This window comes from Pipra filicauda, unplaced genomic scaffold, assembly GCF_003945595.2.
Source record: "Pipra filicauda isolate LSUMZ 115617 unplaced genomic scaffold, ASM394559v2 scaffold70_size2993248_pilon, whole genome shotgun sequence".
In the NCBI taxonomy this organism is placed as follows: Eukaryota; Metazoa; Chordata; class Aves; order Passeriformes; family Pipridae; genus Pipra; species Pipra filicauda.
In genome coordinates, this window is record NW_024104876.1 from 1,317,459 (window position 1) to 1,329,075 (window position 11,617).

The window sequence follows — 11,617 nt, forward strand, 5'->3', positions numbered from 1 at the left end:
TTAAGGAAAAAACTTCGTAAAGCTCTAATCACTGACTCTGATCTGATAAATCTCCCGTTTGAATGACATGTGTCTTTATAAACTATGTACACTTAAGCTGTTTTAATCACTCTTTCATTTACCTGGACCCTAATTTTATTGTCCTGAATAAAATTTTAGTCTACCCTGGGTTTTGAGTGTGTTTATAATGAGAAGACATAAGTCTGCATTGATGTGTTGACAGAATGAAGATTGCTCTGCTTTCCCTTTTTAACCTAAAACAAGCCCACTTAAATAAGCAATACTGGTTTTAAGTTTTTATTGCTTTTAGGAGAAAAGGGAAATCTGCTTGGATTGATTGCCAAAGTGATTTAAGACTAGTTTTGGTCTGAGGTCACTTGTCAGAATGTTCATTGTCGCTACCAATTCAACCCAAAACCCTTGGGAATGAAGGGGGGCACAGTTGCCTTGCCTATCCTAATGTATTCCTACAGCTGCTGATAATTTTAGAAGCAACGGTGGGGAAAAAGTTACAGGGTTAAAATTGTTACATTTCCACTTAGTTATTTTTATTATGAGAATCTTTAAAAAAATCCTTGTGTAGCTGTTTAACCCAGAGTGAAACTTGCCTTGTCTGGCATCAGTTCTGAACACAGATGTGGGATTTTCCGGGGAGGGAGGTTTCATGCCTTGAATGAACTGAGACAAAGAAGGCTGCCCCTTTTTTTTTCAGGAATATTTTTGCTTTCCAGTCATTTTCTCAGTGGAATTGTGTTTTCTTCTCTCAGGATCAAAATTCAGACCGAGCAAGTGTTTCATCTCTTGGAGCTCTGGACTCAGAGTCTACTTCTCTCACTGATGAAGATGTCTGCAATGATTTTGAAAGTGCTTCCCCTCAGGAGAATGCCACATCAGAAATTAAGGGCATTGGCCTCAGCAGGACAAGCCTGGAAAGCTCAGCTTCCCACGATGGCTCAGCTAAACAATTTGACCAGTGTGGTAAGAGAAGCTTTTGCATTGCATTCATCAATCTGTGACAAAACAAAACCATTCCAGTTTTAGAAGTTGCTCTTCCATAATTCTCAGTTTGAGATCATCCCAGTGACTAGTACTTTTTCTGGAAAGAGTGAATTTTTCCTTTCCTACCTGCAAACTATTACTCATACAGATATGTCCATGTCTATGGATTTTCTTACTGTAGAACCTTGGTTTGGGGTTTCCTGTGCACAAATCCTGTTTCTGGATGCTACAGCTATGCAAATAGGAGACTCTTTGGGTTTTTGAGTATTCACATAATCATCTTATTTGTGTAAGCTGTACAGCTCCAGAAAATTTCTTTAAAAATATTCTAATGGTGACTTTATTGCTCTGATTTTCTAAAAGTAATACAAATAATTTTTTAAAAATTGTTATAATTTTCTGTAAGCCACAGTTGAAGCTGATTTTCAGACAGACTTTGTAGATTCTTTCCCCAGTCTGTGCTGGATAATTGGTCATGGCTGTGGGATGAGTTTCTGTGCTGCTGTCATTGTGAGGTACAATGTGTTAAGCACAATTGGGATGAGAGGAAGGTCTGTATACTGAGATCCCTCCACCTTGCACTTAGAAGAGCATGCCTGGATCTGGCTTCCCAGTTCGTGGGATATGGAGGGAGCCTGGAGATGAGGGATTGGAGGCTGAGGGGAGCCTGGCTCCATCATGGTGCCAAAGAGAAGGATCAGGGATGTCTGCAGTCACAAACAGCACCTCTTACCCTTGCCTCGTTCTTGTCCACATGGAAAGTGTGGGTATGAATTACTTACAATTTATTTCCAAGCCACCAACTGTTGTTATCAAAGAAAACTGAACATATGGAAGTTCTGTGTTGGTAGCTTTTATTTTTGCCTTGGTTGGTGCTGGGCAGATGGTGGCCCCACACTCCACGGGGCTTACGAGTAATTCGAGTTTGTTGTCTTCCACCACACATTTTATAACTGCTGCATTGTTTGGGCAGAAAAACAAGCTGCTAAAAATGCATTTTCTGAATAACTAATACTTCGGGTTTCTTCTGTTAGCAGGCTCTCTTTCAAAGTTCCCTTTACCTGACAAATCAGAGTTGATATCTTCTTGCAGTACAAGCAGTACCAGCGTGTTCCACAACTATGCTATGGAGGTACAGGATGATTTATTGATTTTAAGTGATACACTAAAAGCATATGTCTTTAAATATAGATGTTACCTGAACCTCTGTTAAGGTTCAAAGCTTCAGACTAAGCCACTGAAAGATAGATGAATATTTCTGTGATAGAGTAGATTTGATTTCAAATCCTGCTCTAGAAAGGTCTTTATTGCAGTCACACCTTTTGGTCCTTAAAACTGCAGTTCTCAAGAGTTTGAGAATTGGATGCCATTGAATTCAGGCATCTAAATCCCTTGTGGAGATAAATTTGTTTGAAGTGAAAATACCAAGCCTTAAATAGCACTGTGTTTAAAAATACGAAAGAGAACTAGCTATTTCTTGTTGTATTTTCTGGTAAGATCATTTTTCTTTTCACTGTTAGGCTGCTTTTGGTTGGCTCTTTCTTCTATTTCTTTTTTTTTTTTGTTTGTCACTGGATTTAGAATAATGACTGGTCATTAGCATCCTTTTTTCCCCTCATTTGTATAGCAATGACAGTCATTACAGAAGTGTTTAAATTCTAATAACAATTTATGTAACTGTGTAAATATTCCTGTGCGGTTATGTTTGCAAACAGATTACAAATGACACGTCATTGTTAATAGAAAATATTAAATAACTGATTTTAATCTGAGAAGCCATAGAAGGATGAACTTGTATGCAAGTGGTGTGAGGGGTGTTCACCAAAGGGCAGAGGTTTTGGCTGCAGTTTTAAGTGCTTTGTGAAAGAAGAGTATTTTTGAGACCATGTTCCCGTGTGTGCAGGTCCTCATCTCCAGCTGCTCACGGTGTCGGACCTGTGACTGTTTGGTTCATGATGAAGAAATCATGGCAGGCTGGACAGCAGATGATTCCAACCTCAACACCACCTGTCCCTTCTGTGGCAACTTATTCCTGCCTTTTTTAAGCATAGAAATCCGAGACCTTCGGCGGCCGGGACGGTAAGAGCAGTGTCTGAGTTGTCCTCAATTTTGAACGCTTATTATTGGGAAGAGGTTTTTGTTGGGTTTGTGTTTTTTGGTTTTTTTTTTTAAGATCAAATTAAGATTTTTCTTTCCCTGCAGGTACTTTCTGAAGTCCAGCCCTTCCACAGAAAACATGCAGGTCCCATCCCTTTTTTCCAGTCAGAGTGGGAAGTCCTGTAACACCACAGCTGCTGTTGGCCTCACTACGTCTCTGATGTCTGTTCAAGAGGACATCAACTCAAATAGGTAAATGTGAATTTCCTGCATAGAAATCACTCAGGTTCTCTGTGGGATATGCATGTACTCCTTATGAACTGAAATGCATTTAATAAGACACTCTCTGAAGAGGAGAGATTGACTTGAGAGAGGATCTCTCTGCTGCCTCTCCCTTGTCTCAGTTGGCCACATCAAGCTTTCTCTGCCATTTCATCCCTGATATAAAAATTCATGTTGGCATTTGTAATTCTGCAAGTTTTATGAGCTCTTTTGAGGATGTTTGTGTTCATCATCAGTGCAAGGAATAAAAGTTGCACTGGAACATGAATGAGTGTGGTGGCTGACAAGGCAGAATTCGAAGTGTCAGGTCAATTATTTCCAGTTTATTTCTGTCTGTTTGTGTACATGTCTGAGAACTCAGAGTAAGACAAAAAGCTGAGATTATTTACTTTTTTCCTCTCCACTAGCAAATCTAAGCAGCATGACAATGTTTGTGCCAGAAGTATCCAGATCCCCTCAGGAAGAAGACAAAATACCTCTGGGTCAGAATGTACAAGTCACCCTGTGGCGAGGAGCATCAGTACTTTTGGTCCTTTGGAAGAAGATGGGAAGGAAAACCAGAAGATCAGCCATATCATTCCTACTGGTAGCCTGCCTGCTACTTTGCAAGGACCAACAGTGTGTAGTTTTTCTACCTTAAAAGTCATTTTTTCATGTGTACCATAGATTAGAGAAATGTGAAACAGCATTAACTAAGAGAACAGAATTAACCCTCTTAAATTAGAGGAAATACTAGGTTGTATTATTTAAACCAGTGTTAGTTGTAGTTTTTAGATGTTGGTGTGTCTCATAGGGAACAAAAGCATTTATGAGACTTTGTAAAGATAGTTACATTTGAACTAAAGGCATTATTTCTCTTTTATTCCAGGATTCCTTGGGCCTGGAATGGCGCTTGCCTAGTCCTGATCCTATAACAGTTCCTTACCTCAGTCCTCTAGTGGTCTGGAAAGAGCTTGAAAGCTTACTTGAAAATGAAGGGGATCATGCAATAACAGTGGCAGACTTTGTAGATCATCATCCCATTGTGTTCTGGAATTTGGTCTGGTATTTCAGGCGCTTGGACTTGCCCAGCAACTTACCAGGATTAATACTTTCTTCTGAGCATTGTAACAAGAACTCCAAGGTATGACATATGAGAAGTGCTTGTTTTCCCATATAGGAAATCATCAGGTAACAGAGTAACTCTTAGAAATGTCTTACAATATGCTGGGCCCAGTCCTGAGTTGGTGAATAATTTGTGAACTGAAGGAAAATCTGTGAAACTCTGGATCTTGGGCTCAGCAGTACATGTTTAACTCCTGCAAGTCAAACTGTAATTTGTGACCCTCAGTTTCAAAGAGGATAAGTTTCTAATTAGTTTTATTGCTATTTGAGTAGTTAGGCAGTAGAAGGAGGAGGAATTTTAGATTTTAGGACTGTAGGAAGATACACAAAATACTGTCACTGAATCCTGTTCAGATTTAGCTTTCTCTAGTTTTAATAGCAAAACTTTTTACCATGAGGCCTGTACATGTGAAGGTATATGTTAAATACAGAAGTCCTTTGTCATGACTTTGTAATAAAATACTTTTGTGTGCATTCTCCTGTTCAGATTCCACGGAACTGTATGTCAGAGGACAGTAAATATGTTCTTATTCAGATGCTCTGGGACAATATGAAATTGCATCAGGATCCGAGGCAGCCTCTGTATATTTTGTGGAATGCTCAGAGTAAGTTCTGTTCTTGTGGGTTTTTTGGTGGTGTTTTTCTAAGAACAGTTTTCATTTTGAGCAACTGAAGCCTGTGTGTTGAGAAAAGATGTCTTTGTGGATAGTTCACCCATGCTACAGTACTGTTTTTTGATCATACTGCTTTTTGTCTTGCAGGTCAAAATCGCACTCTTTTGTTTGAGAGTGAGTGTTCAGTTTGGTGTTGCTCTTCTCAGTTTGTGTGACTTGTTTTGGGAGGGTTCTATGTTGGGCAGTAAACTGCTTGAACAGATTGAGTTTGCCAGCATTTCTGTTTCAAATCATTGACCTGTGTTGCCAGTGACTTTTTCTTCATTGGAAGGGAGGAATAAGAGGGAATACGTTTCAGTGACTCAGTTCATCCACTTTGCTCATTGCCTTATTTCTAGAATTTGCTTACTAAGAATTTTGTTGCCGGTGTTGGATCATCTGCCTGAAACCAGCTCATGACCCATTGCAACTGTTGAGTTTTCTTATGTGCTTTCTGTGTTTTACACTGATATTCTTTTGGATTTGATGTTTTTGTTCACTACATACATGTCGATGTTTTCACAGCTTCTGTAGCCTCCCACCCTTTTTTTTAACAACTTTCTACTCCCTGCATGAAGACTCTATTTATTCTTACAGCATTTCTAATGTTTTTCAGCCCAGAAGTACCCAATGGTGCAGTTGTTGCAGAAGGATGATGACTCCTTTAACCAGGAGCTCTTGAGGAGTATGGTGAAGAGCATTAAGATGAACGATGTGTATGGACCGATGAGTCAGATATTGGAGAGGCTGAACAAGTGGCCACATATTAAAAGACAGAGGTAAGAGCACCAGCCTGCCTGTGTGGAGGAGAATTTGGCAACAATGAGGCTGTTGTAATGTGAATTACATTTCCTTAGTGTGTTTTGCAATGAAAAAAGCACTGTTTTTCATCAGTGTTCTCAAATTTGTCACTCAGTCTGGTAAATAATCTTTTTTTTTTCATGATAACTTTCACAAACTTAGTTTCTCCAATTTTTTCATAAAATGTTGTTGCTTTTTTCTTTCCCTCTCCCTTTCACAGCCACTTCTTTTTCTTACCTCAGAATGAAATCAAGTAGGGAGTGTGTATATGTGTATATTTTATTAACAAATGTTATTTATATGTTAGTGGATTTTTTAAAATAAAAACCCTAGCCTTATTTCTAGGGTCTAAGGGTAGATTTGGGGTTTTAAGTCTTCAGTAGAGAACAGAAGAGCTAAGAGAAGTTAGGTTTCATATTTAGGAAGGTTTTTCCATTAGCAGTGGAATTAGTGAAAATTATTTCCTGTGAGTTTCTCTTCCCTGGATTTACTGATTTATACTGGGATATAGAACAGTCTTGTCAACAGCTGCAGCACTGACAGGGTGTTTATTTGCTTGACTGCTTGCTTTTTCAAGCTAATACAGAAATGCAGAAAAGCAAATTGGAATTTGGGAATGTGGTTGGAACTTGCCTTAAGTGCATGTTTCTCTCTCCATGTACTTGGTACAACTTCCACAGTGGTTGCCTTAAGGACCTCCCATGAGTGATTTCCATATGTGGGGCATCCAGGGCATTCCCCAGAGGTCAGAAATGACAACATTTTGGAGGTGGCACCCAGGAATTATGTTCAAAATGCCTCTTTTTAAAAATAACTTTATTTTTAAATGCTTCAATCTACTTTTAATATAGATTGTTTTGTCATATATTGTTGCAGTATAGAAATTAACTTTTTTTTTTTACCATTTCAGGAGCCTTTACAGAGAAATACTGTTTCTTTCACTTGTTGCCCTGGGAAGAGATAACATTGATATAGGTGAGTTTTTTCAATTATTAACTGAGCACAGCTGATGAGTGTGTGCAAACTAGTTGTTCAGCTTTTAAAAAAAATTAGATGAGTGCCACTCTGTGGTAAGTGCCAAATAAAAAGGACTTTATTTTTTGCTGATAAATGCAGCTGTCATGGCATTTGGATGTTTCTGAGCACTAGGAGTTGTTTTTCCCTCCCTGCAGATGCTTTTGACAGAGAGTACAAAATGGCCTATGACCGACTGACCGCTAATCAAGTGAAGAACACTCATAATTGTGATAGACCCCCGAGCACTGGAGTGATGGAATGCAGAAAGATTTTTGGAGAACCGTACCTTTAGATATTCCTGGCTAAAGAGGTGATATCTCTGACGTGTACCTGTGTAAAATAACCACTTCAGTCACAAGGAACATCTCAGTCTTCAGTGTTGGAGAACGTGCGTGCGTGGAGGCCTCGGGAAATTGGGCCTGTCTGCGGTTGTGGAGATGGACAGAGAGGAAAACGGGCCAACTATTATTGCCCTGTTCCCTTGTCCTTTCTGCAGATCAATGTGTAGAAAGGAAGGTTCTAAACAAAATCAGTTCTTTGACTTGGGCCAGCAGATTACAGCTCCCTTAAAACAAAAAGTAAAAAAAAAAACAGGTGGACAGAAACAATGCACTGAAACTAATGTGAGCGAAGGAAATTCTTCAGAATCTATTGTTTACATAGAATATTCATGATGTTATGAAGAGCATACAAAGTTGTATTATACATATTTTAAATTGTTTATAGTAAGTTGATATTTTTTTAATTTTTTTAAATTACTGGAGTGAATTTTAAATGGACTTGCTGCATAAGCAATACAGTGCTTATTTTTTTTGCAGTACACTGCTATTTATAGTAACTTGTCCAGTTACTTTTTGAAGAGTGATTGGTTTTAAAGCAGAATAGAAAATGTTAACCTTCACCTAGACAGTACTTAAGATCCAGGATTTTTCTCATGCACACTTGGAAAACGTGTTACCACAGCAATCAGAAGGAAGGTATGGTAAAAATCTGTAAAACTCTACTAATAATGAACACACTGATGTCTCTGTAAAACACTTCTGTAGAAATCTCCTCTTCCTCTCGTGTTCCCTTCCCTCCCCACTCCCCAGGAAAGGGAAAGCCTGTTGAAGAGTCCTACAGATTGTTATGGAATCAGCCCATCTCAGCTGTTGGCATTTGTTGGTGTGACCTCATCCCAGATGGAACACAAAGCAAATGCAGCAGGTTCCTCACAAACCGCGGCGTTCGGAGTCTCGGTGGTTGTGTTAAAACACACTAAATATGACACATTCGTAGTGCTAACCCAAAGCTCTTAACTGAAGTACAGACAGCAAACCTGCTACAGGGAATTTATAGGGAATGTAACTTATTGGGGCATATTGTGCATAGTTAAATGTACTTGGAATGTTTGGTCTCTATTTCACAGGCAAAGCAACTTTTTTTTCTCTGAAGAGAAGCGCTGTGTCAGTCCTTGTGGTGGAGTCATGGCTTTTGCCTCATGTTTTCTTGTTCTAGACATTTAAAGAAATGTTCTGTGCTCTCAGTCACATAGCAACTCCTCACCAGAAGGTAGGCTACAGGGAAAATATCAGAAGTCTTGTGTGGAGGTGGGAAAGCAGACATTGAACTGTATAAAACACCCTAAACAAATTAAATCATGCTTTAACAAATAGCTTTATTTTAAGTAATCTTAATGCATTTTCCAATTCTAATTTCTTTTAGTCGTTACTGTTAGAATATTTCTAAATATCAGCTGTTACATTAGATTTTATATGGCAGTCTGCCTACCAGCAGGTGTTTTTAAAAACATCTTTAGTTTGTAAGTGTAATAAACCAGCAATATTTAGTTAGGCAGAAAGTGCTAAACTTTAAAGCTCACATTTACTCTATTAAATGAAATAGAGCGAGCCTTAGAGGCTTACATGAGAAGTAATGCTGCTATGAAGCTCTGTAACCTCCTCCCAGACCTCTGTAAAGTCCTAAGAAGATGGTGCCCTAAGGAGAAAGGGTTTAAAACATGCAGAGCTGCAGGAATGTGCTGTTGATAGTTGCAAGATGCAGGATACAACTTCCATCGGGTAATGCCTCTTCTCTAACGTGCTGCTAATTATGTAGCTGACCTTTTTGAAAGTATCCCCCACCCTGAGGTGGAGCTGGCAATGCTGCCCTCAGACCGTTGTTCACATTTAATTTATTTTAACCATTTGTGATGCTCTTTGTCCTGCCACGCTTGTACAGTGTCCCTCGTGCATGACATGGAGCTCCTTTCCTCGCCCAGGTACATGGTAAACACACCCCCTTTGTTCTTCTGAGCTATTGTGAAAAAACAGGCTATTTCTGACCATATTCCCTGTGAGTAGCCCTTAGTGTGCATGGATGCTCTGCTCTGGGCAGCGGGAATGCTGCATTACCATGGAAAACTCGCCTGCAGTAGTTGCTGTGTATTTAAGCTCATCCCCATGTTCCCAGCTCCCTGCAGTTCTGCTTCCCATGCCATTTACCACTGGGGCAGCCACTGTATTATGGGACCTTCGGGCCATGAAGGAGAGAGAGCAAGTGCTTTTTCCGGAGCTGCCGTGGTGCTCAGAGGGGCTGAGCTATGACCAGGCTTCCCACCCCGTCCCGGTGTGGCGGAAGCGCCGAGCCCGGTCCGTCCCTGGACACGGCACTGCCGAGGTGTGTCGGTGCAGGTGATCCATCCCAGTCCCAGCTTCCTTGTAAGGACTTCCAGCTGCCTTCAGACTTAGAAACCCAGCACTTTTGCCGCTTCATTCCGGTGTCCACAGTCCTGCAGTGTTACCAGACAGCAGGTGCTGCCCCAGGAACAGGATTGTCCCTCAGCTTTCCAACAGTCCTTCAATATTCCTGCATCCCCAGCGTGGCACTCCTGAAGCATTGCTGATGTTCATTGGGGTGTGCTTTTGAATTACTAGATCATGTAGTGGCTCATCAAGTGACATCATTATACTTAATGAATTGTTTAATAAGGTCTGTTGCGAGTCAGTCCACTGTAGAAATATATCAAAATAGAGTTGGAATAACAATATACTATAAATGGGAAATTTTCCTCATTCGAGTCATAACGTTCCAAACGTAGGTCCCGAGGTGGATAATTTTTAAGCATCATGCAATTCAGTGTTGAAACAGTTTTCAAATCTCACTGTCCTTTATTAGAAAAGCAATTTGACTATATTTTCCAATACTGCAAAGATGGATAAATAAAATATTTGAGACATATTTTCAATTTAAAATTTTGTATGAACTGAATTTTCTCCTTTTGTGTACTAAATAATGCTTATGTCCAAAACCTTAAACAAAGGTTTTACATTTGCAGTGCAATATATATTTTGCTTTACTTATGGTTCCACTGGAATAATTATTGGAGATGAAATACTGAAATGTGAATAGGAATTGTGCTGTTTCTCTGACACTGCCGTGTCCCATTTGAGAGGGTTTGCTGTTGGTACAGTTACAGCCTGATGAATTTGACTTCCACTGGCAAATTAAATGATTTGTACCCCAAGAAAGAGAAAATTCCTGCGTGCAAAATCTTTGTGTAACAAATGGGAGATGCAAACAGTAATAATAGAGAGGGGTATTTCTGGATATTATCTCACTGGGATTTAAAAATGGTACTTTGTTAGTCTGCAAGCAGCACTTTTTAAATGAATGGTTGTAGATTTGTAAATATGTAATGTTTAAATTTTATTTACCAAAAACCAGTATGTTGGATGTTTGCTTTGGTTTGTAGTTCCTTTAAAATAAGCAAAGTCAGTGTTCACAATGTTAAGTTTTTTTTCTGTCTCATCCAAAAAAAAGAAGTTTTACAGTGAGTCAATAAAAAGCTTAAAATCTTTCTGGTTATTTTCATTAACATTTCATTAGATGGATTAGAAATGTCTGCAGCTCTTAACTGCATTGTTTGCTCTCGTGAGGTGTTAACAATAACCCTCCCAGGTTTGTTGAGGTCAGTGGCATTTTTTTCATCATATCTGTGTAGAAAACAGTGCAAACAACAGGAATTAGTGCTGGATGCTATAGTCTGTAAATAGCAGGGATTAGTGTCAGGATGAAAACAAACCCCCAGCAGTTCAACTTCTTGTTGCAGTATTTGATTCCTGGCTTTAGTTTTGATCAGTGGTGATGTGCTATTGTAACCCCAGATCCATTTTACATTGTAGTGGTAAGATGTAAATCCAGGTGATATCACGTTTTTGCACTTAACATAAATTTTAGGGCCTGTGTTGCAAGATCAGGTAGAGATTTAAAAGGATCTTAGTGCAGTTTGAGAGAATTCACTGCTGAGATGCAGCATGTGAGGCCACATGGCGACTTTGGGCAGAGCAGTTGTGTAGAGGCCCGGCCATATGGGGCTGGTTCTCTTCCCCCTGAAGTAAAATTCACTGATTTCAGAGAGTTTGAGCAGTCCACTGAGTAATTTAGAGTGTGTTCCTGAAGAATTTCTATAATGGGTAAATGTTTCGTGCTGAAAATCAACTCCATTACCTTGAGGGGATCAGCCATACTGAAAACTGAATGCATCTGTATCACATCAGCCTTTGCCACGAGTGCATAAACATGTGCTATTTGATATTGTATCTGTTCTGATCCTAAAGAAAAATAGCAGAGGCTGACATACCACTTGAGATTTATTTATTTTTTAGTAAGTTAAAGGTATTTTA

The 11,617-nt window shown here is 39.4% G+C and overlaps 1 protein-coding gene across 7 annotated transcripts in view; it reads left to right on the forward strand.

Moving 5' to 3' along the window:
• The window catches only part of DENND4A (DENN domain containing 4A), a 51,186-nt gene extending 40,395 nt beyond the window's left edge, over positions 1-10,791 (forward strand). For 4 of the 7 annotated variants that reach the window (XM_039389121.1, XM_027714779.2, XM_039389119.1 and 1 more), the window contains exons 23-33: positions 768-978; positions 2,034-2,131; positions 2,903-3,078; positions 3,202-3,348; positions 3,786-3,996; positions 4,247-4,501; positions 4,970-5,087; positions 5,244-5,270; positions 5,752-5,914; positions 6,847-6,911; positions 7,109-10,791. In XM_039389121.1, coding sequence (XP_039245055.1) covers positions 768-978; positions 2,034-2,131; positions 2,903-3,078; positions 3,202-3,348; positions 3,786-3,996; positions 4,247-4,501; positions 4,970-5,087; positions 5,244-5,270; positions 5,752-5,914; positions 6,847-6,911; positions 7,109-7,245 — 1,608 coding nt within the window. In that variant the 3' untranslated portion in view covers positions 7,246-10,791. The remainder of the gene's footprint in view (positions 1-767; positions 979-2,033; positions 2,132-2,902; positions 3,079-3,201; positions 3,349-3,785; positions 3,997-4,246; positions 4,502-4,969; positions 5,088-5,243; positions 5,271-5,751; positions 5,915-6,846; positions 6,912-7,108) is intronic. The other 3 variants (XM_027714782.2, XM_027714784.2, XM_027714785.2) reach the window with 3 other exon arrangements.
• The last annotated feature ends 826 nt before the right edge of the window (positions 10,792-11,617 follow it).